Genomic DNA, 26,699 nt, shown 5'->3' on the forward strand with positions numbered 1-26,699 from the left:
GCAACATCTGGCCATCTCTGTCCCTGAAATGCTGAGTGACCTCAGGGCAGCCACTCACCCTCTCTGAGCCACGAGGAGGCGGAAGCTAGAGGGGGGACGGCTGGGGTCCGCAGCTCCCCCGAGCCCCACACCCCTCTGTGAACAGACATGAGCGCTGGCCGCGCAGCAAACCCAGGGTGGGTGGGGAAGGGGTGCCGAACAGACACACAGGAGGCGCCTGAGGAGGGCAGAGTCAGGTTTACTGAGGGCTACAGGACTGAGTACTTTGAGGGGCTCGCCAGAAAACAGGCTCCCCCCAGGCGACAGTCCCCAGGGCCACCGCGTGTCCGTCCTGCGTCACACCGCGAGAGTAGAGAAACCCATAGATAATATTGCTTGTATAAAATCTTTTTTTTTTTTGTAAAAAATATTTAAAAAAAAAAAAAAAAAACGAGGAGGGGAGGAGGAGTATCAAAACGTGTGCTGTGGCCCCGGAGCCTCTGTAAACATACGGGGTGTGGGAGTGGGTGGCGCCTGCGCCTCCTTCCGCAAGGACTGGGGGGGGGGGCCCAGACAGCCTGGGTTCGGGGACCCCCAGCCCGGCCACATTTGGGGACCCCCGCAGCCAGGCCGAGTTGAGGGCCCCCCTCTCCCCAGCCGGGCTTAGCTCGGAGCCCCCCCTCAGCAGGCCACATTCAGGGTCCCCTCCCAGCCCAGCCCGAGTTCGGGGTCCCCCTCGGCCGGCCACATCTGGGGACCCCCGGAGCCAGGTCACATTGGAGGGCCCAGCCCGGCCAGGGGCAACCTTGCAGGGCGAGTTCCATCCTCTGCCGGGCTCTGGGCTCTGGTGGCGACTCCTGACTGTTGGCTTTGCTGGCTGCCCGGCCCGCCCGGGGTGGGGGTCCCGGGGTGGGTCCCCCTGTGGGTGTCCCTCTGGCCTGGCCGGGCGCCCCGGCTCCGCCTCCCTGTAGCCGTGCCGGGGTCACTTTGGTCTCAGCGCTGGTCCATCGGATCGGCCGCCCCGGGCGCGGGCGCAGGCGCGGTCACTTGCTGTCCGGCGGCGGGGGGCGCTCGGCTGGGGGCTCGGGGGTGCGGACGCTGTCGGTGCGCACGATGCAGGTGGGCCGGTGGCGGTTGAGCAGGAGGATGAGCTGCTGCCGCTCCTGTTTCAGCTCCTCGATCTGCGTCTTGAGCTCCGCGTTCATCAGCTCCAGGCGCTCCGACTCCTGTGTGTGTGTGTGTGGGGGGGGTGCCCCTCAGTCCCAGCCCAGGCCGCCCCACCCTCACCCTCACCCTCACCCTCACCCCCACCCCCAGCCCCACGCTCAGCCCCTGCCCCCGCACTGCTCTGGCCTTTTGCATGAGGGGCAGGGCTCGGAGAGAGGGGCTTTGCCCGGGTTCGAGCCCCTGCACCCCATGCTGGGACTCCCGGGAAGCTCGGGTGCTGTGCTGTCTCCCCATCCCTGTGTCTCTCGTGCTCTCTGTCTCTAGCTGACTGGCTGGCTGAAGAGGCCGCATGTACTTGAGGCCCCAGCTGCCCCCAGGAGGGTGGAGGGTGGAGAGCCGGGCAGTGGCACACCTGGCAGGGCGCACTGGACCTGGGTTCAAGCCCCCAGTCCCCGCCTGCAAGGGGGGCAGCTTCATGAGTGGTGGAGCAGTGCTGCAGGTGTCTCTCCTTTCTCTGTCTCTCCCTATCTCTGTCTTCCTCTGTATTGCTTACTCTCTAGCAAAAAAAAAAAGGTCTCTATTTCTCTCATTAAAATAAAATTTATAAAAATATATATTAAATAGTCAATGATTTGTTTGGCTTTATATGTTAACTCTTCTTTCAGTCACCAGGTTCCAGATGCTAGCATGATGCCAACTGGACTTCCCTGGACAGGCAACCCCACCAATGTGTCCTGGAGCCATGCCTCCCCAGAGTCCTGCCCCACTAGGGAAAGAGAGAGACAGGCTGGGAGTATGGGTCGACCTACCAACGCTCATGTTGAGTGGGGAAGCAATTGCAGAAGCCAGACCTTCCACCTTCTGTACCCTATAATGAGCTTGGCTCCATACTCCCAGAGGGATAAAGAATAGGAAAGCTATCAGGGGAGGGGATGGGATACAGAGATCTGGTGGTGGGAATTGTGCGGAGTTGTATCCCTCTTATCCTATGGTTTTTGTCAGTGTTTCATATATATATATATATATATATATATATATATATATATATATATATTTTAAAGTCCTTCAGGAATGGTGGAGCCTTGTAGGTGCAGAGCACTGGAGAGAAAAAAAGACAGCCAATAGTGAGGTATTTCTCCTGTCCCACCACCAGATATTATGTGTGTGTGTGTGTGTGTGTGTGTTTCAGGCTAAGACAGAGAAGGCAGAAAGACAGAGTGAGTGAAAGAGACCCAAGCTTGCTCCAGAATGATGGGGGCCAGGAGGAACCCGGCGTGAACACAGCAAAGCAGCACACACTGCAGGTGAGCTATGTCGCCAGCCCTCACCAGCCATTTCTGAGAAGCAGGGAAGGTGAGAGACGGAGTCTCAGGCTCGAGGGAGACGGCCGCCCTGTCTGGCGCCCCAGCAGCAGAGGCTGGGGAGCATCTCTGGGAGGCCTGGGGGGTCGCTGGGCTTAGGTTGGGACAGTGTTTCCCCGTCAGGTGCTACGTCCCATCTGTGCCCACGTGGGTGTCGTCACCCATGTCTTGAGCACCCGGGGGACGGGGGGTGGGGTGGGGGGGTCATGCTAGACCTGAGGGTCTGAGGGGACCCTGGCTGTCCCTGTCTTGCTGGGGTGGGTTTGGGGGCGTGGTTGCAGACTGGACACGGGGGCGGCACAGGGCCCCAGGCCCCCACGTGGATGCCCGTGGGTACGCCCCCCCGCCCCCCGCCCCCCGCCCCGAGGGCCTGCTCACCCGCTGCAGGAACTCCGTCCGCTCCTTCTTCTTGTTCCGACACCGGGCCGCTGCCACCTTGTTTTTCTCTCGGCGCCTTTTCCGCCGCTCCTCTTCCTCATCGAGCTGAGGACACAGACGCGGTCGGCGGGGCTTGGCCACCCGCCTCGGGGTGCCCGCCCTGCCTGGCCGCACCCGGGACCCAGGGCTACCCAGGTGCACCACCGGCCCACTGTCTGGCGGCGCTGCCCAGGCATGGCCTTTCAAAGCCCCTTGGGTGGCCGGAGACATAGCTCACTCAGACAGTGCGCGGCTGTGCCGTGTGCGTGCCCCGGGTTCGAGCCCAGTCCCCACTGCCTTGGAAGCTTCAGTGCTGGGCTTTCATTCTCTGTCTCTATCTTTAAAAAAAAAAGAGGAGGAGGAGGAGGAGCGGGCAGTGGTGCACCTGCTAGAGTGCACGTTATCCAGTGCAAGGACCCGGGTTCGAGCCCCGCTCCCCACCTGCAGGGGGAAGCTTCATGAGCCGTAGAGCAGGGTTGATCCACACTGCCCTGCCCACCAGGGCCACTGTAATGTGGGGTCTTGCCCAGGAAGGGGCCACCAACGACAAGTGGAGGCTGCCTGGGGCCTGGCCATAGCCTGGGGATGTGGTGGTGCTGGGTTCTGGCCTCTCCAGGGCCAGGTGGCGGGGAAGCAGGTCCTGGGTGGGGCAGCCTCCTTCTCCCCTTCTGTGCCCTGAGGGTCTTCCTGGCAGCCTGGGCCCTGGGGGAGGGGCCCCTTAGTGGGGGAGGGCACTCCTGGGCCCCCTGGAAACAGAGCCACAGCCATGGTCATAAGCTGTGCTCAGACACCCCCTCCAGCACCCCCAGGCGGACACAATGGCCAGTGCACAGCTTCGCCATGTGTGCAGCCCAGGCTTGAATCTAGCTCTGACTGCATGGGAGGAAGCTTCAGGGCTCTGGTCCCCACCACCCCCACTCTCTGTCTCTGTTTAAGACAGAAAAAAGGACCAAGGAGAGAAACACTAACCCAGAAAGCTACCTGACCCCCTGCACCACAGCAGCACTGTCTACAGTAGCCAAAACACAGGATCGACCTCAGTGCCAACAGGCAGATGTCTGGGTGAAGAAGTTCTAGGCAGCATGTAGTTCCAACTCCATGGACTATTACTCTGCCATGAAAAGGCAAATGCATGCCTTTTGGGGTACGGTGGAGAGACAGAACTCAAGGGGCTGAGGGTCAATGAAATGAACAAGGCGGGGAAAGCCAATTGCCGGATGGTTTCACTTGTGTGTGGAATGTAAATAAGAAAAGCAAGCAATAACAAAATGCTTAGACTCCGTGGGGATCGAGGGGACAGGAGGGATTTGGGAGAGGGGGTAAAAGAAGGGAGAGGAAGCAGAAGAGGAGGAGGAGTATGACCAGGCTCAGAGAGAGAGAGAGAGAGAGAGAGAGAGAGAGAGAGATCAATCTCCAGGAGAAAGGCAAAGTGAGAGACAGACAGACATCTGGGTGGTGGGAGTTAGGACGAGGGACCTGCACCCCAAGTCCAGCCTGGACGCTGCTTCTTCCCCCTGCAGTCTACATTGGGCAGCCTAGCGGTCATGCTCCGCCAGCCCAGAGGGTGTGCTGGAAGGTTTTGCCCCCTGGCCACCCAGAGATGCTTGGGCACCAGTGTGGAGCCAGGCGGTACCAGGAGAGGACAGAGGAGCAGGCAGTGGCCCCTGGGGTGGCCAGGGGGGACCCCCCCACACCTGGGAGTAATAGCGCTGGCAAGGCCAGGATGAGCGAAGCCAGACACAGAAGCCCCCCGAGACAGCAGGCGAGGGTGAGCCTCGGGGAGAGCCGTCACCCCCCAACTCCCTCAGACAAGGACTCTCTCCTGGGCAAGGCAGCAAGAAGGGGTGGGGGACAGGGAGTATAGCCCCTGCACAAGTTCGAGCTCTGGGTCACCACACGAGAACGTGGGGGGGGGGGGCTTCACGAGTGGTGGAGCAGTGCTGTGCTGTCTGTCTCTCTGTCCCTCACCATCCATGTAAGAAAAAAGGGAAAAAAAAAAAAAAAAACAGCTGGAAGTGGAGGAACCATTGAAGACTCTGAGTCCCAGAGCTCTTGGTGGCAGCACATAAGTTAAATAAACAAATAAGTAAACGGACAAAGCAGTTGACAAGCAGAGCCCCGCACCCAGCGCCGGCCCCACGCCCGCGTCGGCAGAGCCCGTGGGGCAGAGGAAGGGGAGCCAGGGGTGTAGGGCAAGGGGTGCTTGGTAGTGGCACCGAGCAGCCCTGAGCCCCCCCAAGCCTGGCCCTGGCCTTGCAGAGCCCGCCTCCGCCCCCACCCCCATTTCAACACCAGGGACCAGAGAGCACTCTGGGAAATAAACAAGCAGATGCCAAACATACCAGACATTCCTGGCATAAACAGGGGTTGGGGGGCAGGGCACCCTGCCAGGGGCTGCGGTCCCCTCGCCCCAACCCACCCAGGGAGGCAGGCCCTGCAGCAGCCAGGCCTCGCCCTGCACCCTTGGGGGTGGACAACCCCAGGCTGCTGCCCCTGCAGCCCCGTATCCTCCCAGCAGGCCTCCTCGCCGCAGATGACCTCAGTCTGCCCTCAGCCCTCAGCCCTCGGCCCTCAGCCACGAGGCGCTGGGCCATGTCAGGAGCCGGCAGGCAGTGCTGTTCCAGAAAGTTCCAGGCTGGAGCTGCAGACTCAAGTCACCGCCCGGGTGGACTGTGGCCTGTGGTGGAGTCACCCTGCCAGCGTCCCTGCAAGCAGGTGTCACCAGCCCCCTGGAAACTGTGCCTTAGAGCAACCCCTGTGGAGTCTGGCGGGCTCCAGGGAGCACTGTGGGGAGCACACTGTGAGCTGAACAAAGCCTGCAGGCTGTGCGGTCTGGGGGTGCTCCAGCATGCCCCCCCCCCCCCGCAGGTGACAGGCCAGACAGCTGTGCGGTACAGAGGGCATACTGAGGCCGGGGGGCTGCAGGGCTCACAGTGCAGAAGACAGTGCTCACATGGCCTCCTGCACTGGTGTCCCTGCTGCCACCCGCCCACTTCCTAGAAAGCTCTAAGCCTGGGCCTTGTCTGCCCTGCTCCCCTGACTTTCCCTCTTTTTAAAAAAAAATTTATTTATTCCCTTTTGTTGCCCTTGTTGTTTATCACTGTTGTTATTATTATTGTTTTCCTTGCTGCCATTGTTGGATAGGACAGAGAGAAATGGAGAGAGGAGGGGAAGACAGAGAGGGGGAGAGAAAGACAGACACCTGCAGACCTGCTTCACCGCCTGTGAATTGACTCCCCTGCAGGTGGGGAGCCGGGGCTCGAACCGGGATGACTTCCCCTCTTCTGTCTCTCCCCAGGACCCTCTGCCCACACTCCTGCATCTGCTGTTTCTTCATCATCATCATCATCATCATTCAAAAACACTGTATCAGGGCCGGGTGATGGCGCACCTGGTTGAGCGCACACATTATGGTACACAAGGACCCAGGTTCAAGCCCCTGCTCCCCCCCCGGCAGGGGGGGAAGCTTCACAGGGCTGCAGGTGTCTCTCTGTCTCTCTATCTCTCCTTCCCCCTCAATTTCTCTCTGCCTCAGAGTTGATCTGGAACAGCTGCTCAAGAGAGACCTGAGCCACAAGCAAGACGCCCAGAGGTTTCTGGCTCCCAACTGGCTTCCTCCTACCCCTCCCCGGCCCCCCATGTCAGGCTGTGAGCAGAGCCCTCTCTGGGGAGCACACCCCCACACCAGGCAGCAAGGCTGCCAAGCACCAGGTGAAGCTCTGAGCAGGAGCTGGCTGAGACTGAGGCTTCTGGAGCCAGGCCTCAACTGTGCCTGCTCTCCTGCCTGGGGAGAGAGCCCCTGGCTCTCGGCACCTGTGGAGACAGGGGACAGGCGGCAGTGGGGACGGTGCAGCGGGGCTGCACAGCCCACAGTGGGGAGGAGGCTGACACCATGGGCACCGTGAGCACAGAGCCCCGGGGCAGGAGGACTCTGAACCAGCACGGCCATGTTACCCTGGCCTACCACAGGCACACGGATAGCTCAGCGCCATCTTGCAGAAGACACTTGCTTGCATTGTAGAGAAAAGGCAGCGAGTGCCGTGCCTGGGCCACAGCCACAGGGCTGGGGGAGGGGCACCCCAGCAGCAGACACCCCGTTAAGGGAAGAGCAAACCCTGCCACTGGAAGGTGACACAGAGGCCAGGAGACCCAGGAGAGCCTCCCTGCCATCCACCCCCACCCTGGCACAGGCAGCAGCCAACAGGAAAGAGGAAAAGGCACTTCAGGGTCAGGGGGTAGCACACTGACCCTGGAGCCAGCAAGTCTGCTAGCCTGTCTCCATGGGTCCCCCACACACCCCCATAACCCAACACTGGACTTGGAAGCAGTGAGGATGTTGGGGTTCAGGGCAGCAGGCCCAGCTGAGGAGGGAGCCTTATGGTGGGCAAAACATTGTTTGCTTTTTGATCTGCCGCACAGACAAGGAAGGAAGGGAGGAAGGGAAGGAGGGAGGGGTAGGTTCACACACCTTTTCACTCGGCACATAGTTGGAGTAGAACCAGTGAGTCAAGATTCCCTGGGTCGCAGAGAGAATTCTGTTTAGCTTTGGAGAAACTTCTAGAATGTCTAACAAAGCCATTTGTGCCACGTGACATGCCCAGCTGGTGTACAGGCGTGAGTCACGCCCCCATGCCCAGCATCACGCCCGCCTTCCTCAGCACGGTTACCCACCGGGGTGGGGTGGGCGGTGAGGTGCTCCCTCGTCCTGTGGTTCTGCTCTGCTTCCTGGCAGCTGGGGCTCGGGGCCCTTGTGTGGGTCTGAACCATCCTGTGTCTTCTCCGGACAAGTGTGCGAGGCGACCCCCAGACTGTGCCCACTGGGCTGCCCGTCTCCTCCTGCTGAATCATGTGATTCAAATCTTGCAGAGGCTAGTCCCTCCTCAGAGCCACGGTCTGCCCATCACTCTCATACCAGAGTGTATTTTGTGCCCTTCAAGTGTGTACATTTTTCTCTTGATAGTCTCTTTTTTTCTTAAATCTCATAGCCTATTTTTAATTCTTTTTTTTTTTTTCCCTACCAGAGCACTGTTCAGCTCTGGTTTATGGTGGTGCGGGGGATTGAACCTGGGACATTGGAGCCTCAAGCAAGACAGTCTCTTTGCAGAACCATTATGCCCTCATTGCCTATTTTTTAATAGACAGAAGACAGACAGACACACAGAGAGGGACCACAGCACTGAAGCCTCCTTCGATGTGCTGGGGGCTGGGCTCAAGGAAAAACTGAAAAATTCCCAACAGAAACCCCCTTCAGCCCACCCCTTCTGTCCCCTTCTCTTTCTACCTCAGGAGAAAACATCTCCTCCTTCTTCCCCTCCTCCTCCCCCCATCAATATTCTCTCCTTCTCCTCCCACCACCACCTCTGTCTGAAAGATTTTAAATATATGGAAGTTACTTAGCTTCTAGAGGGTGGGTCCAGGGTAGGTCCAGGTAGGCACACCTGTGTGATCTTCGAATCCTGTTCCCACTGTTAGATCACTGGCCAGAGAAAAACTGAATGGGGCTCGAGCAGTGACCTTAACACTGTGGTCAGTGAGGTAAGAGTTCGAGCCCTGGCTCCCCACCTGCAGGGGGGACAGTTCACAAGTGGTGAAGCAGGTCTGCAGGTATCTGTTTCTCTTCCTCTCTCTCTCTCTACTTCTCTCTCAATCCTGGTCTCTATCCCCCCTCCTTTCTCAATTTCTCTGTCTCTATCCAAACTAAATAAATTCATTAAAAATAACAATAATAAATTCTGCAGGGACCCGGCAGTGACAACCTGGTTGATTTGACACATCACCACTCAAAAGAAAACAGGTCCAAGCCCCCAGTCCACACCTGCAGGGGGAAAGCTTCACGAGTGGTGAAGAAGGGCTGCAGGTGTCTCTCGGTCTCTCTCTCTCTCTCTCTCTCTCTCTCTCCCTCTCCCTCTCTAGCTTCCTCTCCCCTCTCAAGTGCTCTGTGTTTCTATGTAAAAAGGAAAGGGGGATGTGAATTCCTAACACATTTGTGAAGTGCACCATGCCCATCTCTGAGAACCACTGTGTCTTAGGACTTGTCACTCCAGTGTGGAGGAATAAGTGGTGATTCTTATTACCCTCACTTGAAGACAGTTCAAGTGTAAGACCTGAACTCTCCGCTGGTGCTGATCACCACAAAGGACACGCGGGTCCCCACACCACCTCTCCAAGGCACCCTCCAAGGCACCCAGAGCCAGGATGATGGCGCTGTGACCAATTCATGGTGCCCAAGAGTTTGAGAGACTGAGAATGCCAGGCTTCACGAGTAAGACCCAACGCCAATCAGACATGCCTCTAACAACCGCACTTTCCCCACCCCACCCCCAAAGACATGGGAAGCACATAGCATTCTTCACCAGTGAAATTTCTAGAAATAAACCCGACAAAAGAAGTGAAAGACGTATACTGAAAACTGGAAGAGAGGACATCCTCAAGAAGAGAATTCTCCCCAGAGCCGTATCCAGATGTATCGCGATCCCTATCCCAGTCCCACCAAATTTCTTTGAAAGAGTAGAACAAAAGATACGAAAGTTTATCTGGAACCAGATTATACTCAGGACAGCCAGAGCAATCCTGAGGGAAAAGAGTGAGAAACAAGCTTCCTGACCTCAAAACATACTACAGAGCCACGATAATCAAAACAGCCTGGCACTGGCACCAAAACAGATACATCCAGTGAGCTTGAGGGGAGAGCCCAGAAATCAGCCCCCACCCCTACCATAAGCTCATTTATTGGCAAAGGGGCCTAAAACATTAATTGGAGAGAGGAGAGTCTATTCAGCAAAGATACCAGGAAAACTGGGTTGGAACAGGCAGAGGATGAAACAGGACCACCACAAAGTAACAGAATGAAAGGATACATCTGAGACTTCCAAGACCAGGTTGGAGGCTCTGTTCCAATCCTCTGACTGAGTCACTCTGCCAAGCAGCCAGAGACAGAAACAGCCTGAGTCAGTGGGAGGAGACTGACACTATTTCAAAGAACTACCAAGGAAAAGCCAATTATGTAAGGCCTGCTAAGACAGAGAAAGGAGGGATTTGGGCGGTGGCGCAGCGGGTTAAGCACACGTGGCGCAAAGCGCAAGGACTGGCGTGAGGATCCCGGTTTGAGGCCCCGGCTCCCCACCTGCAGGGGAGTCACTTCACAGGCAGTGAAGCAGGTCTACAGGTGTCTGTCCTTCTCTCCCCCTCTGTCTTCTCCTCCTCTCTCCATTTCTCTCTGTCCTATCCAACAACAGCAACAATTTGTTCTGCTTTCTATCTTAATGCTTTTTCAGATACCAAGTTGGAGGTGCTGCCATGACACCATCCTGACTTCCCTGGGCAGACGACCTCACCAGTGTACCCTGGAACCCCCCCTCCCCAGAGCCCTGCCCCACTAGGGAAAGACAGAAACAGGCTGGGAGTGTGGATCCACCTGCCAACACCCATGTCCAGTGGAAAAGCAATTACGGAAGCCAGAACTCCCACCATCTGCTCCCCATATATACCTTTGGTCCACATTCTCAGAGGGATAAAGAACAGGGAAGCTTCCAATGGAAGGGAAGGGATGTGGAACTCTGGTGGTGGGAATTCTATGGAATTGTACCCCTCTTATTCTCCAAACTTGTCAATCACTATTAAATCAATAATAAAATTTAAAATAAAAAAAAAGCAAACAAACTTGTCTTGGCACTTATCTTTTAATTTTTATTATTTATTGCATAGAGACAGAGAGAAGTTGAGGGGGAAGGGGGAGGGGGAGAGAGTGAGACCTGCAGCCCTACTACACGTAGCTCGTGACTGGGGGCCAGGGGCTTGAACCGGGGTCCTTGAGCCTGGGAAGCTGTGCTCCACCACATGGCCCCCTTTGAAACAAAATTTGCACATCAGCAGGAGAGTGACTCCCCTGGTAGAGCACACATATTACAGGGCATAAGAGCCTGGGGCTGAGACCCTGCTCCCCACCTGCAGGGGGAAGCTTTGCTGCAATTTCTCTGTCCCTATCCAAAATAAATAAATACAATTTGCACACCTAACCCACAGGGTCTTTCCTGATTCTTCCGTTACCATATCCATGGATGAACCAACACCCCCCCCAGAGGGAGTGGCCTGAGCCCCGCGCTGGGACCCAGGACCACCTTCCCACAGTGATGCCAATACGGCTCTCTGTGTCCACCATGGGAGAGCAGCATTCACACACACTGACACGCTTTCTTCACACAGAACCCGTGCAGTTGGATTCTGTTTCTCTTCTCTTGCCTCAGGAGGCTCACGTTCAGAGCCATTCACAATGCTCTACGTCCAGGGACGTGGCCCAGAAGCCCACAGGCCTCTGTGGAGACCAGACAGGGTCACGGACGGGGGAGACAAAGAGCTGAGGGCTCAGCACTAAGCAGCCCCGGGGTCAAATGACCTCACACTTCTGGTCAGCCACGCAGCCTCCCAGCTCCAGAAAGCAGGGCCGGGACAGAGGGACGGGAGGCAGCTCCCAGACACATAGCTCTTAGATAGTGGATCTGGTTAAGGACACACATTTCCACACACAAGGACTTCGGTTCAAACCCCAGGTCCCCACCTGTAAAGGGGGAGTTTAAGTGGTGAAGCAGGGCTGCAAGTGTCTCTCTGCCTCTCTCCCTCTCTATCTCATCCTCCCCTCTCAATTTCTCTCTGTCCTAGCAAATAAAAAGAAAGACCAAAAAAGGGAAAAAAATAAATGACTGGTGGGAGTGGTGGATTTGTTGTGCAGGCACCAAGCCCTGGTGAGAACCCTGGTGAAAGTTAAAATAAATGAACAGATGAATAAATGAATAAATAATAAACAGTTAGAAAACCTTCTTCGGGCCCTACAGGAGAGAGCTCACCTGGGAGGGTGTCTGTCTGCTTTGCTCTGCACGTCACCACATTTGAGCCTGGGCCCTGCTGATCTAGAGGAAGCTTCAGGGATACAGTCTCCTCTCTCCCTCTCCATCTCCCTCTCTCTGAAAACGTCAGCCAAGAACAATGAAGAGCCCATATTAAAGGAGAAGGAAGAGGAAGGAGAGAAGGAGGAGGAAGAGGCGGCAGAGACAGAGGCAGAGGAGACTAAAACAGTCACAGTGTTCTTGTCACCTCAGCAACCACAGCGTCACAATGGGCAGACCAGGCACTGCCCCTGTTAGGGGTGTTGCCCTGAGTGGCTCTGCCTCCTTCTCTCAGGAGCTGGAATTCCTCTGGTCTAAACTGGGCAGAGGCCACCCCCAGACCCACACTAGAAATAGGAGAGTGTGCCTGAGGGCCTGATGAGGATCAGATGCTAAGCGGGTGTGAGGAGTGTCCTCCCCCTGTGCAAGACATTTCTTTCTTAGTTTATTTACTGGAGAGAGGTAGAGGAAAATTGAGAGGGGAGGGGAAGATAGGGAGAGAGACAGAGAGACACCTGCAGCCCTGCTTCACCACTCATGAAGCTTTCCCCCTGCAGGTGGGGACCGGGGGCTCGAACCTGGGTCCTTGTGCATGGTGATGTGTGCACCCAATCAAGTGTGCCACCACCATGCCCCATATGAGTTATTCTTTTTTAAAAAAGCGGCTGGCTGGTGGTGGGCATGGATGAGTGCACATGTCACAGTGCGCAAGGACCCAGGTTCAAGCCTCCCATCCCCACCTGCTGGGGGAAAGCTTCATGAGTGGTGAAGCAGGGCTGCAGGTGTCTCTCTGTCTTTCCCTCTCTATCTCTCCCTACCCTCTCAATTTCTCTCTGTCTCTATCCAATAGATTTTTCCCTCTCTATCTCTCCCTACCCTCTCAATTTCTCTCTGTCTCTATCCAATAGATTTTTTTTTGTTTTAATTAATGAGAGGGATAGGAGGATAGGAGGAGAGTGAAAGAACCAGACATCACTCCGATAAATGTGCTGTCGGGGACTGAACTCAGGACCTCATGCTTGAGGGTCCAATGCTTTACCCACTGCACCACCTCCTGGACCACTCCATTAGATTTTTTAAAGAGGGCTGGGGTGGGGAAGAGAGACCCAGAGCATCACTCTGCCGTTCGGGCTGCAGGGATGGACCTCAGGGCCTCACCGTCAGAGTGCTTCACGTCCTGCATGAGCCTCTGACAGTCCGGTTTCAGCCAGCCTCACACACTGACTCAGGGTCTGTTTCCCACGTGCCAATAAAGCATCTCGGTCACAGCAGGCTCTTCTCCGCCAGACTGCTCCCTCCCCTTTACTTTCAGAGGCTCCAGGACTTAGCACCCACCCCCACCCCAGCATCACTCTGGGTCTGACCCAGGAAGCAGTGGGCCCCAATGTCAGGCTGCCCTCACACACACCACCCCAGGGTGGTGCCATGCCCCTATAGGCTGCTCTGACAGCCAGGCGCAGACATGCAAATGCGCCCTAAAAACGGCTTGTTCTCACTCCACGGGGGGGAGGCTGTGAAAGGCAAAAATACCCACCCCAGATCCAGCCAGCCTCCAAAAATAGAAAAGCGTTCCTCCGCACCTCTGGGGGTTATGGGGAGGTGGTGACTTGACACCGCCCCCCAAATAAGTAAGAGCAGCAAATTCCCACCAGCCCAGGTAAGCCCCACCGGCAGGGTAGCTCAGGACACAGCACAGTACCCAGAGGTAAGGGCCTCTGCAGGTGGGAAGCCAAGCACTAAAGACAGGCTCCCCACAGGACACAGGAGGCCAACCAGCTGGGCAGGGCTGGGCAGGGCACAGTCTGCTACAAAGTCAAGGCCAAAGGAGAGGGACAGCCAGTAGATCTGCAAAAGGCTCTCTTGCCTGAGGCTCTGAGGTCCCAGCTTCCATCCCCTGAGCAGGGCTCTGGTCATTCTGTCTCTCTCTCTCTCATTAAAATAAAATATCTTGAGAGTCGGGCAGCAGCGCAGCAGGTTAAGCACACATGGCGCAAAGTGCAAGGACCGGCGTAAGGATCCCGGTTCAAGCCCTCAGCTCCCCACCTGCAGGGGAGTTGCTTCATAGGCGGTGAAGCAGGTCTGCAGGTGTCTGTCTTTCTCTCCCCCTGTCTTCCCATCCTCTCTCCATCTCTCTCTGTCCTATCCAAGAATGACAACAACAATAATAACTACAACAACAATAAAAATAACAAGGGCAACAAAAGGGAAAATATATAACATTTTAAAAAAGGTTTAAATAAAAAAATAAGTATCTTTTAAAAAGAAAAATGAGAAAGGAGGGAGGAGGAAGACAGTAAGAAAATGATGATGGAGGAGGCGGGAGTCCAACCATCTCGGGACCCACAGCGAGCGCTAGGCCTTGAGCGCAGACCTGAGCCAGGTGTCTCTGGGGGGAGGTAGGTGACCAGCAGGCCAAGTGGGGACATGGAGGAGCCTGGGGGCAGCAAAGCCACGTTGGAAGTAAGGTCAAGGAGGCAGAGAGGAGCAGGGGACACGGCAAAGGGGAGAGAGGACAGAGGTGAATTGACTCTCTTCAGCCCACTTGGATATCGTCACAGCGGAAGAGAGCCTAGTGTGACCAGATGACAGGATTGATTTTTTAAGATATTTATTTTGAGAGGGAGAAAGCGTGAGCATCACTCTGGCACATGCAATGCCAGGAATCGAACTCGGGATCTTACAGTTGAGGGTCCGGTGCGTTATCCACTGTACCACCTCCTGAGCCACTGACCGCACAATTTATATCACGTATTTACTATCTGATAGGGCAAAGAGAAATTGAGAGGGGAGGGGGAGAAAGAGAGGGAGGGAGAAAGAGAGACAACAGCAGCCCTGCTTCACCACTTGTGAAGCTTCCTCCTGCAGGTCAGGACTGGGGGCTCGAACCCAGGCCCTTATATGGTAGCATGTGTGCTCCATCAGGTGTGCCACCACCTGGCAACCCCTGGACAATGTGTTAGATATTTATTTATGAGGGGGAGAGAGAGAGAGAGAGAGAGAAAGAGAGAGAGAGAACCGGACATCACTCTGCCAGACACCAGGGACGGAACTCAGAACCTCGTGCTTGAGAGTCCGAAGCTTTATCCACTGCGCCCTCCAAGGCCGATCTTTGCTTTCTTTCAAGGCAGATTAAAAATGCACGTGCCCAGTAACACGCTGGTTTGGTTTTCCTTCATGACTCTGTGCAGGTCCCGCCAAGCAGGCCCAGGCTCACCTCTGTCCTGGGTCCCAGCACCTCTACCTCCAGGGCAGTTCTCCCTCCAGGTGGGCTGCTCCCCTGCAGTACTCCTGGAGGGGGGCTATAAGGAAGCCTCACGAAGCCCCAGGAGAGGGACTGCGTAGCCTCTCCAGGAATCATACACAGCCCAGCCAAGGACTTCTGCTTTCTGCTTCTTGCCCTCCCCAGGGAGAAGTTCCCTTCTGGAACTTCTGAGAATGGGGGGGGGGGGTGCCTGGCGCCCTAGCTCTGAGCCTCAGGCACACTCTCTGCTCCAGCCCAGGGGCAGCGGTGCATGGAGGCGACCAGAATGTTCTGTGAATACAGCCCAGTGTGTCATAATCTCTCGATACACAGGGGCATGAGCATCTGCAGGCCTCCACGCTCTCCCCTGACTCCCCACCCACCCCCAGAAGTCACTGGAGATGATCATCTGTAGGGAGCTCAGCCTGCAGCCAGAGGGAGGACCCGGTGGCCCCCTTCCTGCCCCAGCCTGAACCTTCTCCCTCTCTCCCCCTTCCCCCTCCCCTCTTCCTTATTATTGCCACCAGGGTCATCCCTGGAGCTTGGTTCCAGGTTGCCTTTCTTTTTTTGGACACAGAGAGAAATTGACAAGGGAAGATGAGATAAGGGAAGAGAGAGAGAGAGGGAGAGGGAGAGAAAGGCAGCCCTGCAGCCCTGCTTCAGCACTTGTGAAGCTTCCCCTCTGCAGGTGGGCGCTGGGGGCCGGGACCCAGGCCCTGGTATGTGGGAGTATAAGTGCTCTGCCAGGGGTGGCGCAAATAACTCAGACACCAGGCACGCAAGCACTTCTGTTTGCTTTTTGTCGCCACCAGGGTTATGGCTGGGGCTTGGTGCCTGCGTGGATCCACTATTCCCAGCAGACACCTTGTCCCTTTTATTTTGAGAGGATGAGAGTCAGGGAGAGAGACGGATGAAAAGAGAGGCACCCGGAGCACTGTCCCATTGCTTGTGAAGCTTCTCCCCTGCAGGTGGAAACCAAGGCTGGCCTGAGGCCAGGCCTGTAGGGCCTCTGCACACGTGTGCAGGGTATGCACTCTACTGGGCATGCTGCCACCTGCCTCCCTCCAGGGAGCATTGCAAATGCAGACTGTGACTCAGCAGATTTCCTTCCTTTCTTTGAGAGAGAAAAGAGACCACACACTGAGGCCTCCCTCTGCAGAGGGGGCCGGGCTCGAACCCGTGTGGCACACAGGGCAAAGCAGTGCACTGTCTGGGCGGGCCATCTCTCCCGTCCTGCACCTCTGGCCACACTGAGTCCTCACCTCTGTCCCTGAGCTCGAGGCGTCATCCCCCCGCCCCCCTGGGCCTGCCCCGGAGTGGGGGATTGGGGCACTGGCTGGCTCACCTCGCTCTTGACCGGCGTTGGCCTCTTGCCCAGCTTCACCTCCAGGAAGTGCAGGGGTGCGATCACAGCACGGATGTCGGCGTATTTCAGCTCCTCTGCCGTCAGAGCCGAGCTGGGGATCCCGGCCAGGGCGCCCAGTCCCGGCAGGGAACCCGCGGTCACTGAGGGGTCCGGGATCTGCCCGGGCATCATAGCAGAAGGGCAGGCAGGCCAGCCTGCAGGGGAGAGAGGAGCAGGCTGGCTGTCAGCAGGCGGCACCCAGAGTGTGGCAGGTCCTCGCCCCTGCCTGGCCACCCCACTACCCAGGAGCCCCCCCTGCTCATTCACACCCAGACTGCCCGGGGCACTTCACACAACCACAGGCCATGCTGAGTCAGCAATGTTGTGTGCTCGAACCCTGGCAGCCCTTCAGCTAGCCCAAGGTGGGGTCAGAACCCACAGAAGAAGCTGGGGTTCAGGACGGCTCCCCCCCTGCAAGGCTGTGCACCCTGAGGGGGGCAGGCTAAGCTTCGCGCGGCCCTCTGCCCCGCAGTGCAGGGGGGACTCCTGGTGCCCGCACCTGTTCGGGAGGGAGCTATTCTCAGCCTGGCACGGTGCCTCCCTCTGTCACACAGCCCACCCCAGCGACGTGTCGACCCACCCTGGACGCCAGACAGCCAGTCGGATCCCAAGGACGAGTGTGAGCCTGGAGTGCAGGGGAGGGCTTCGGCCCAGTAGCAGGAGCCGGGCTCGGACTTGGGCTCCTCATCCTCAGGGCACACAGACCTGACTCCTCAGACCCAGAGTGTGTGGGGAAGACCGTGGGGGTGGGGTGGGGGGGGAGAAGGCAGGAGTTAGGGGAGTCCTGCCAGCAGGCAGGCGGGCGGGCTCTGGTGATGGGTGCCATTTCCAAACACAGAAGGCAGCAAAGAAAGCTGATCTGGGAGTCGGGCGGTAGTGCAGCGAGTTAAGTGCACGTGGCACAAAGCACAAGGACCGGCGTAAGGATCCCGGTCCGAGCCCCCGGCTCCCCACCTGCAGGGGAGTCACTTCACAGGCGGTGAAGCAGGTCTGCAGGTGTCTGTCTTTCTCTCCCCCTGTCTTCCCCTCCTCTCTCCATTTCTCTCTGTCCTAGCCAACAGTGACGACATCAATAACAACAACAATAATAACTACAACAATAAAACAACAAAAGGGCAGTAAAACAATAATAAAACAACAAAAGGGCAACAAAAGGGAATAAATAAATATTTAAAAAAAAAGAAAGCTGACTTAAAGTAAAACCAGGTATCATCTGTCCATTAACCTCCATCTGTCCAACCAGGTATTCACCTCCCTACCTCCCCACCCACCCACCCACCCACTCATCCATCCATCCATCCATCCATCCACCTACCCATCCATCCATCCATCCATCCATCCATCCATCCATCCATCCACCTACCCATCCACCCACCCACCCCCCACCGCGCAGTGAGTCGTCCTTGATGGCGTCATGCTGGTGTGGACGTTGCTGTCCTGCGCTGACTGGCTTCTCCAGAGCAGCCCCGACCCCAGGGTGGGGGGTTCCCACAGCTCTCTGGCCACTCGGGCCCTCGGGCCTAGAATTCAAGGGCAGCTCACAAGAGGGGCATCTTTGAGTCGCACGTGCAGGCTACACTCACTCGCTTGTGACACAGCCCCGCCCGCTCGTTTGGCTAAGCTCAGAGAGGTGTGCACCTGGTCCAAAGCCACACAGCCAAGGAGGAGAGAGCCTGAGTGGGACTCCTGGGCCCTGGGTTTAGAACCAAAGGTCTCTCACTCTGCCCAGGCAGTGTCAATGCAAAAGAAAAAGGAGGATCTCAAGGGCCTGGGCACCTGCTTGAACACATATACTGCCATGTGCAAGGACCCAGGTTCAAGCCCATGCTCCCCACCTGCAGGGCGAAATCTCTTGAGTGGTGAATCAGGGCTGCAGGTCTCTCTCTCTAGCTGTGTGTGTGTGTGTGTGTGTGTGTCTGTCTGTCTGTCTGTCTCCCCCTGCACTCTCAATTTCTCCTGTCCTATCAAAGAAAAAGGATGAATGGATGGATAAATGAGTCAGTGAATGTGTGAATGAATGAGATGAATGAATGAACTGATAGATGAATGAGTGAGTGGATGGGTGGATGGACAGGAATGGCAAATTCCTGGTGGGAACAAACTGGTTAGGGTCTGTCTCTAAAGGCCTAAACGCCTGTGACCAGGCCATTTCTCCCTCTGGATCATTTGTTCCCACTAGAAAAAATGGGGGTGGGGGTGGGGCATGGGGAGGTGTCCTGTAAGCTCCCTTGCTTAAGGCACGAGGGAGACAGGAAGCCAGACCCCACCCCCTTCCCGGAAAGACGGACGCAGCTCTGTTCACCCAGATGGCACCAGTGACACACTGATACATGACCCCATACACTGTGGAGGAGGGGGCATCCGTCCTCGCCATTCCTTCCCCCTGACTGGCCTCACTTTTTTGCCCCGTCCAGGCACCCAGCTTCTCCTCTGCTCCCCTGGCTGTTCAGATGCAAGACCACACCGTCCTGGACACAGACAGCCTGGGAGAGATGCAGGGGCTGGGGGTTGGGGGGCTTCATCACCGAGCCTCCTTCACTGCTTCAGGGGGTCTAGAGACCGGGCGGGGTGGGAGAAGGGAGCAGCCAGGGACTTGCCCCCGTCCAGGACAGACTGAAGACACAGAAACGGTGGCGAGAGTGAAGTCATCTCCCAGACAGGCGGCTCCAGACGGAAATTTCGTGGGGAGAGGGCTGTGCTAGCAGCTTCTGGGCAGGGCAGGGGGGAGGGGGCACAAGTTTGTCCCTTTGGGACCCGGACCCGGGAGCTCCAAGAGGAACACCAGTAGCGTCAGTGTCCCTGCTGGTCACTGGGACAGGGCAAGAGGGCTGGCGGGAGGCCACACCTGGCAAGCCAGCCTTGGGCCTCAAGACGGGCCGGGAGTCCAGTGACTCCTGGCACCTCCAGACACTGACCAGGAACAAGCTGGACACTGGCCAGCGAGCAAAACTGGGCACCGCACAGACGCATGGTGACACCAGCAGGCGGGGCAGGGGCAGCACGGAGGCTGGGGGCAGGGCTCAAGGGGGACCCCAGGCTGTGCTGAACCAAGGTCATGGGTGGGTGATGGGAACGGGGACAGACTGGATCCAGGTAGAAAGAACTGGACGGAGAGGGCTGGCGGGAGAGTTCACGGTAGGCTGCTTTGCCGCGCACATGATCCAGGTTCGAGCCTGAGCCCCGCCACATTGGAAGACACTTCCGTGCTGTGGTGTCTGCCTGCCTGCCTGCCTCTCTCTTCCTCTCTCCCTGCTCCTTCTCTATCAGAAGAAAGGCAACAACTTGGGAGTCGGGCCGCAGTGCAGCAGGTTAAGCGCAGGTGGCACAAAGCACAAAGACCACCATAAGGATCCCAGTTCGAGGCCCCGGCTCCCCACCTACAGGGGGGTTGCTTCACAGGCGGTGAAGCAGGTCTACAGGTGTCTGTCTTTCTCTCCCCCTCTGTCTTCCCCTCCTCTCTCCATTTCTCTCTGTCCTATCCAACAATGACGACATCAACAACAATAATAACTACAACAACAATAAAAACAAGGGCAACAAAAAGAAAATAAATAAATATTAAAAAAAGAAAAAGGGCAACAACTTGATGAAGAGAACTGCTCTCTCCCTCCTGGTCTCCTCAGGCACTTGGAGGCATGCTGTTAAGGTGAATAAAACTTCAAGACACTGAAATTCCAGAAAGTGGACTGGAGACAGCAGGATAATGACAGGAGCCAAAAGAGAAAGGCGGGAGAACTGGGCTGGGCTTCCCCTCTGGCTGTTTTCTCTACCGGACACCTCACATGCTTCTTTGCCGTGAACGCTGATATACAGCAGTCTTGCTCTGACGGGTCAAAGTCACACAGGGCCGCTCTTACTAGGCCCCAACCAATGGCGTCTGGGTGGTGTAGAGCACACACATCACCACATACCTGGCTTCGAACCCCTCGTCCCCACCTGCAGGGGGGGAAGCTTCACGAGTAGTGGAGCCAGGCTGCAGGTGTCTCTCTCTCTCTCCCTCTTTTTTAATATTTTAAAATCATCTTTATTCATTGGACAGAGACAGAAATCAAGAGGGAAGGGGATAATAGAGAGGGAGTGAGACAGGGTGACATGAAGCTTTCTCCCTGCAGATGGGGACCAGGGGTTTGAACCTGGGTCCTTGTGCACTGCAAAGTGTGCACTCAACCAGGTGCGCCACCTCCTGGCCCCTCTCTCTGTCTCTCTTTCTCCTTCTCCCCTATCAATTGTTCTCTATCTGCAAAAGAAGTGCAAGAAGAACACAATAACATGTGTCTCCATCTAGAGTGGAAAGGCAGTTAAAAAACAAACAAACAAACAAACAAAAACAACGGTCCGGGTGGTGGCGCGCCAGGTTGAGCGCACGTTACACTGCGCAAGAACACAGGTTTGAACCCCCAGTCCCCACCTGCAGGGGGAATGTTAGGGAGTGGTGAAGCAGGGCTGCAGGTGTCTCTCCCTCTCTATCTCCCCCCCCCCACCAATGACTCTCATGGCTATCAAATGTCACAAAACATTCTTAAAAACGGAAGAAGTTGGAATGTGGGTCGTGCAATCTCTACCCATGAAACAAAAGCAGGGAGAGACTGCCGGCCCCAGGCCTCTGAGAAGGTGAACCGCCCTTCTGCAAGGAACTGGGCTGGGTGTGGTCCCAGGGAGGGTGTGCAGGCAGGTGGGCACAGGCCAAGGTGGGCAAATGGGTGGGTCAAGGGCAGGTCAAGGACACACAGTTCATAGGGTCTCTGAGCAGCTAGAAGCCAAGAATAGGGTCAGACTAGAGAGGCAAGAACAGTGAGAGAGAGTGGGGACCTAGGGAAGCAGAGCCCTGGGATGGGGGGGGGGGGGGCAGCGGGCAGGGGGCCCCAGGCCAGACACAGCAGAGACTCTGAAAAGTTAAGCACTCTTTGCTCTCTTTCAGTATTTTAAGTTTGGACAGAGACAGAGAGAAACCGAGAGGGAAGAGGAAGACAGAAAGAGACACCACTCGTGAAGCTTCCTCCCTGCAGGTGGGGACTGGGGGCTTGAACCCGGGTCCTTGAGCATGGTAATGTGTGCGTTACTGGATGCACCACCCAGCCCAGGAGTCAGCAGGGGCACGCTGTCTTGTTCAGGGAATTCTAAACGAGAGGGAGATAGCCCACTGACAGCACACGGGACTCCGAGAGAGGACCCAAATTTGAACCCTTGCACTGCCAATAGATGGCGCTGCACAGTGCTCCGGTCAAAATAATAGTGATAAAAATAAAAAGAGAGGGAGCTTTGGGGTCAGGCTGTCTGCGAGTGCCTGTGGCCTGTGCCCCTCACAAGCTGTGTGAGGATGTCGGGAGAGCACGGTCACCACCACCTGGGAAGTCCCTGGCCCTGCGCCTGTACCCAGTGAGGGTGTGCTGGGGCACAGGCGGAGAAAGGAGAGCCAGCACTGTGCCTCGGCTTCCCCTCAGGTCTCTGCTGAGACCCCCCCACCCCGTAACTGGGTTTCCAGCCTGGTCCCCAAGGCCAAAGGCCAACAACTTCAGCGGCCTTGTAGTCCACTCTGATCCTGTGCTGCTTAACGGGTCTAGCAATGCACACGCTTCACAAGTGGTAAAGCGCTGTTGCAGGTGGCCTCTCCCTCTCTCTCTGCTTCTGTAAGAAAGGGAAATAAATAAATAAATAAATAAATAAATAGGAGTTGGGCAGTAGCGCAGCGGGTTAAGTGCACTTGGTGCAAAGCACAAGGACCAGCGTAAGGATCCCAGTTCGAGCCCACCTGCAGGGGAGTCACTTCACAGGCGGTGACGAAGGCCTGCAGGTGTCTGTCTTCCTCTCCCCCTGTCTTCCCCTCCTCTCTCCATTTCTCTCTGTCCTGTCCAACAATGACATCAATAATAATAACTACAACAATAAACAAGGGCAACAAAAGGGAATAAATAAACATTTAAATAAATTAAATAAATACATAAATAAATAAATAGCCACCCAGAGTTATGGAGGAGTCTCCCAGCAATAACAGTGATGGCGAAACAATAATAGTAACCGTAGTTATAGTAGTAATAATGATCATAATAATGATAATGGTAACAGTAATCACGACAACACTGTAAAGAGAGAGGAGAAGTGACACGCATGGTCCCAGGCAGCCATCCAGAAATTTACACTTCTCTACAGACAACTTCTTCTCTCTGATGTCCCAGACCAGCAAACCTGCCTGCATAATGTGGGAGCCTGCACGGGGCGGCAAGAAGCCAGGAAGGACAGACACACACTCTCCGTCCTCCTCGATCACCTCTGTACCCGGGGCTCAAGCCTCCTCAACACTGACCCTGCACCGTGCAAGGGCAGAGCAAGAAGGTGCTTCAGAGCGTCCCACGCACAGGTCCCCCAGCACCTGGTCTCCCAGCACTGGCGACAGAGCGCAGAGAGACCAGGGCTGCTATGCCACTGAGATTCCAGCCTGCAACCCACACGGGGTGGGGGTGCGAGAGTAAGTACACACACACACAGACATACACACAGAGACACACACACACACACGCTCACACTCACATAAACACTCGCACACACAGGAACAAGCTCACTCGCGCACACACAGGAACACACTTGCATATACACCTATGCCCACTCACATATATTAACACACACAGGCACACTCACACAGGTACACACACACACACACACACCACAGGCGCGTGGGGCCTGGCAGCAGTTGAGCTGGTAACACAAGCTGGGTGCCCACTGCCAAGACAAGCAGCAGCCGGGCCAGGCGGCTCATTGGCCAGCACCCCTGCACACACGGCGGCCGCAGCCTCAGTGCCGTTCTCGCCCTCCCAGGACGGCACAGGAGACCCTCTGTCTCCACACACACACCTCCACTGAGCCTTAATTAAAGGAAAATGGGAAAACAACGTGCCAGTCCCCCCCCCCATGAGGGGACACACACACACACACACACAGCCCCAGACACACCAGCCCGCCTCCCCTCCGGCTTCCAGCACAGTGCATCCGCATGGGAGGGAACCCAGCTAGGCAGGCTCTGACAGCCCACCAGAGCCCACCCCCCAGAATCAGCTCTGGGCCCTCACGCCAGCTGCTCCCCCAACCAGTAAGGCCTTTCCCGCCCTGCTGAGGGCTCCCCATGAGGGACAGATGCCCAGGAGGCCCGAGACAGGTGGGGGGACAGCCACAGGGAGAGAGCCAGGAGCATGGCAGTCCACAGTCTCCAGGGCACAGTTCCCTGCAGGAGGCCTCGCCCAGCTAGGGGCAGAAGGGACCCGCCTCCCCCCCCCCACCCCTGCCACCTGATACCTGGTTAAACTCTCCCCTAGAAACCTGCAGGGGCAGATAAGGCATCTGGAGGCACAGCCGCTCTGCTGGGCAGATGAAGGCCTGGGAGGAGGCTGCAAAGCCGGCGGCATCAGGAGCACAGTTCACAGAGGCCTCCAAGGCCAGCCGCCCATGCCGCCTAGCACCCAGATGCTGAGCGGAAAGGGGTGGCCCGGGCGCCTGGGTGAGGGCTCAGGCAGTGCTGGGGTCACAGCCAAGGCCTGGGTACCAGAAGGGGGCTGGCCTCTAGGGCAGCGGACCCCAAAAGCCTACAAAGCCCAGAGTCCAGGGCTGCGGTTACCAGGTCCCCAGCCCCCCAGCCCGGAAGGCTGCCCAGGGGCGACCTGCCTCCTTATGTAACCTGCCTGCTGGGAGACTCCGTCCTCTGAGCACTCTCCCAGGAGTCGCCCTCCAGCAGCACCCAGCCACCCAGGCCGGCCGGCCAGCACTGCCCTGCGTCGGCTCCTGCCCTTGGGGGGCTGGGCACCCCGGATGGGTGGAGGCCAGGCTTCGCTGCCCCAGGACAATGAGGGGTTCAGGGCCACCCTCCTCATACCCAGGACAACTCGGATTGGGGGCTGCAGTGCTCCCTCCCCAGACAGCTGGGAGCCCGAGCTCGGGGTTCAGACTGCAACACTCCCCTCCCCCGGGACAGCTCCAGACCAGGACTGCAGAGCCCCCCAGGACAGCTCGGGGCTCGTGGTCAGGCGCCCCAAAGACAGCCCCAAAGACAGGGGTTCGAACTGCGGCGCCCCACTACCTCGGGGCTCGGGCTGCAGCACAGCCGGGGACCCGGTTGCAGCGCCCCCGCCAGCTCGGGACCAGGGCCGCAGGGTCCCCCTGGACAGCGCGGGGCTCGGGCCGCGGCGCCCCGGGGAAGCTCGGGGCTCGGCCGCAGCGCCCCCGCCCGCCCGCGCCCTCCCCGCCCGGCACCCACCGTGCAGAAGGCGCGGGCCGAGGCGCCCCGGGGCGGGGCCGGGGTGGGCCGCAGCCCTGCCCGCCGTGCCCGCCGCCCTGCCCCCGGCGGCCGAGCAGCGCGGAGGGAGCCCGCGCCCAGCGCCCCGCGCCCCGCGGCGGCGAGCAGGCTCCGGCGGGCGGGCGGCGGGCGGGGCGGCGGTTGCATCAGCCCGGCTATATAGGCCCCGGCGGGCGGGGCCGGAATGCGGAACCGCCGCGCCGACGTCACGCCGCGGGGGGCGGGCCCGGCCCGCTCGCACCCGGGGCAGCTTATGGAACGGTGCCCGCGGGGGCGGGGGGCTGCCGGGGATGGGGCGCCGCCGACCCGGCCCGAGCTCCCCGCGTCCCCGCCCGCTGCAGGGGAGGGGCCGCACCCCGGCACCGCAGCCCCTCGTCGCGCACGGGGACCCCGGGGCTCGTCCGCCCGGCCCGCGGGCTCCCGGCCACCCCTGCGGGCGGACCCGGCTCCCGCGGACCCCAGGTGGGCGCCCATCGCCCGGCCCACGACCCCCTGCACCCTGGGAGAAAGCGGCAGAGGAGGGGGGGCCCAGAGATGCCGAGACCTGGAGGCACCTTGGCACCCAGGTTGGAGTCTCCCACCTCCGGGTCCCAGGGTGCCGGGCTACATGCCCCCACCCCGTCATCCTTCCATCCCCACGTGGCTGGGCCAGACACCCACACACCCACCACCCCTGGCTGGATGGATCAGAACCCCCAAACCCCATCCCGGTCGGAACCAACAGCCATGGCATCGCCAGGCACCAGGGGAGGGAGTAAAAGGCAAAGCCACTCCCCCCTTGCGGCTCTGGGGGTGAGAGAGCGAGCCCCCTCCGCCCCTCCCCTAAGTCATATCACAGGCCCCCGGGAATCCCACCCCGACTCAGCCCCACAGGCAGCCCCAGGCCTCCCCTACCTGGGAGCCTCACCTGCCTGGGGGCCTCCCCTACCTGGGGGCCTCCCCTGCCTGGGCCTGAGGGCCACCCAACATGTGCAGGGAAAGGGGGGTAAGGGTCTCTTGAGTCTTCATCAGCATCACTGACCTGTTAGGTGAACTGGGCCTGGCCACCAGAAGACCAGAGGGCCTTCTCCCACCGCATAAGTTAGTTTTGCAAGAGGAGACTCAATGGGGCGAGAGTCTGAGCCTATGTGATATTGGTCATGGAACTCAGGAGCTCATGTGTGTCTAGATGCTTTATGTCAACCTCCCAGCCACGATTCAGATTTTTTTTTTTTTACCAAGAGCACTGCTCAGCTCTGGTTTATTGCGGTGTGGGGTATTGAACCTGGGACCTTGGAGACTCAGGCAGGAAAATCTCTTTGCATAACCATTATGCTATTTACCCCACCCACGATTAAGATTCTGTAAAAATTATTTACTGTGAGAGACCCAAGCGCAGTTCACCTCTGGCATAAGGTGGTGCCAGGGCTTGAACCTGAGGCCTCTTAGGCTTTGGTCCTGCAAGTTGGTGCTCTACCAGGCTGAGCTATCTCCTGGACTATTTGGGCCTTGACTATTTCTGCATTTTTTTAACTTAACAGTTCTTTGCAAGCAGGAAAAAGTGAACTAGCAGTTGGGAAGAAAGTGCCCCCCGCCCCCAACTTGTACCTTCATAGCTGGCTTTGCAAGCATGAGTACTTGTGCTCAGTCCCTGACTGCATAGCCAGGGTGCTGTTCTGGCCTTTCTTGCTTTCTCCTTGTCGCTCTCATGAAGTAGATGAAATAAATCTTTAGTTATTGTTGTGGTGGTGTTGATTTAAAGAAGTGACCGTCCCGTGGGAGCACAAGTAATCACTATCCTTGTACTTAGTCTATTGTGTGGTGGCAAGGTGCACAAAGTCTACAAAGCGACTGGCCTTTAGCGGGCTGGGAGGCGGCACAGTGGCTAGAGCATTGGAATTGGAGGCATGAGGTCCTGAGTTTGATCCTCAGTGTGGCAAGTGCCGTAGTGATGCTCTGATTTCTCTCCTCTCTCTCATGCCAATAAATAAAC

General features: G+C 57.4%; 1 protein-coding gene and 1 long non-coding RNA gene across 4 annotated transcripts in view; one reads left to right on the plus strand and one right to left on the minus strand.

Moving 5' to 3' along the window:
- Nucleotides 1–26,699, plus strand: part of LOC132535449 (uncharacterized) — a 45,650-nt gene that overhangs the window by 14,284 nt on the left and 4,667 nt on the right. The gene's annotated exons all lie outside the window — the stretch shown is intronic.
- Nucleotides 224–24,954, minus strand: JDP2 (Jun dimerization protein 2). Of its 3 annotated transcripts, none has more exons than XM_060181268.1 (4): nucleotides 24,689–24,880; nucleotides 16,390–16,604; nucleotides 2,886–2,990; nucleotides 224–1,205 (listed from the first exon to the last, which is right to left on the minus strand). In XM_060181268.1, the coding sequence occupies exons 2-4, from the start codon at nucleotides 16,579–16,581 to the stop codon at nucleotides 1,023–1,025; spliced, it is 480 nt and encodes a 159-aa protein (XP_060037251.1). In that variant the 5' UTR covers nucleotides 16,582–16,604; nucleotides 24,689–24,880; the 3' UTR covers nucleotides 224–1,022. The 3 variants fall into 3 exon arrangements, with proteins under 3 accessions (XP_060037251.1, XP_060037250.1, XP_060037249.1); XM_060181267.1 differs by lacking the exon at nucleotides 24,689–24,880 and adding an exon at nucleotides 17,030–17,154; XM_060181266.1 differs by lacking the exon at nucleotides 16,390–16,604 and having other exon boundaries at nucleotides 24,689–24,954.

This window comes from Erinaceus europaeus, chromosome 22 (genome assembly GCF_950295315.1).
Source record: "Erinaceus europaeus chromosome 22, mEriEur2.1, whole genome shotgun sequence".
Classification (NCBI taxonomy): Eukaryota; Metazoa; Chordata; class Mammalia; order Eulipotyphla; family Erinaceidae; genus Erinaceus; species Erinaceus europaeus.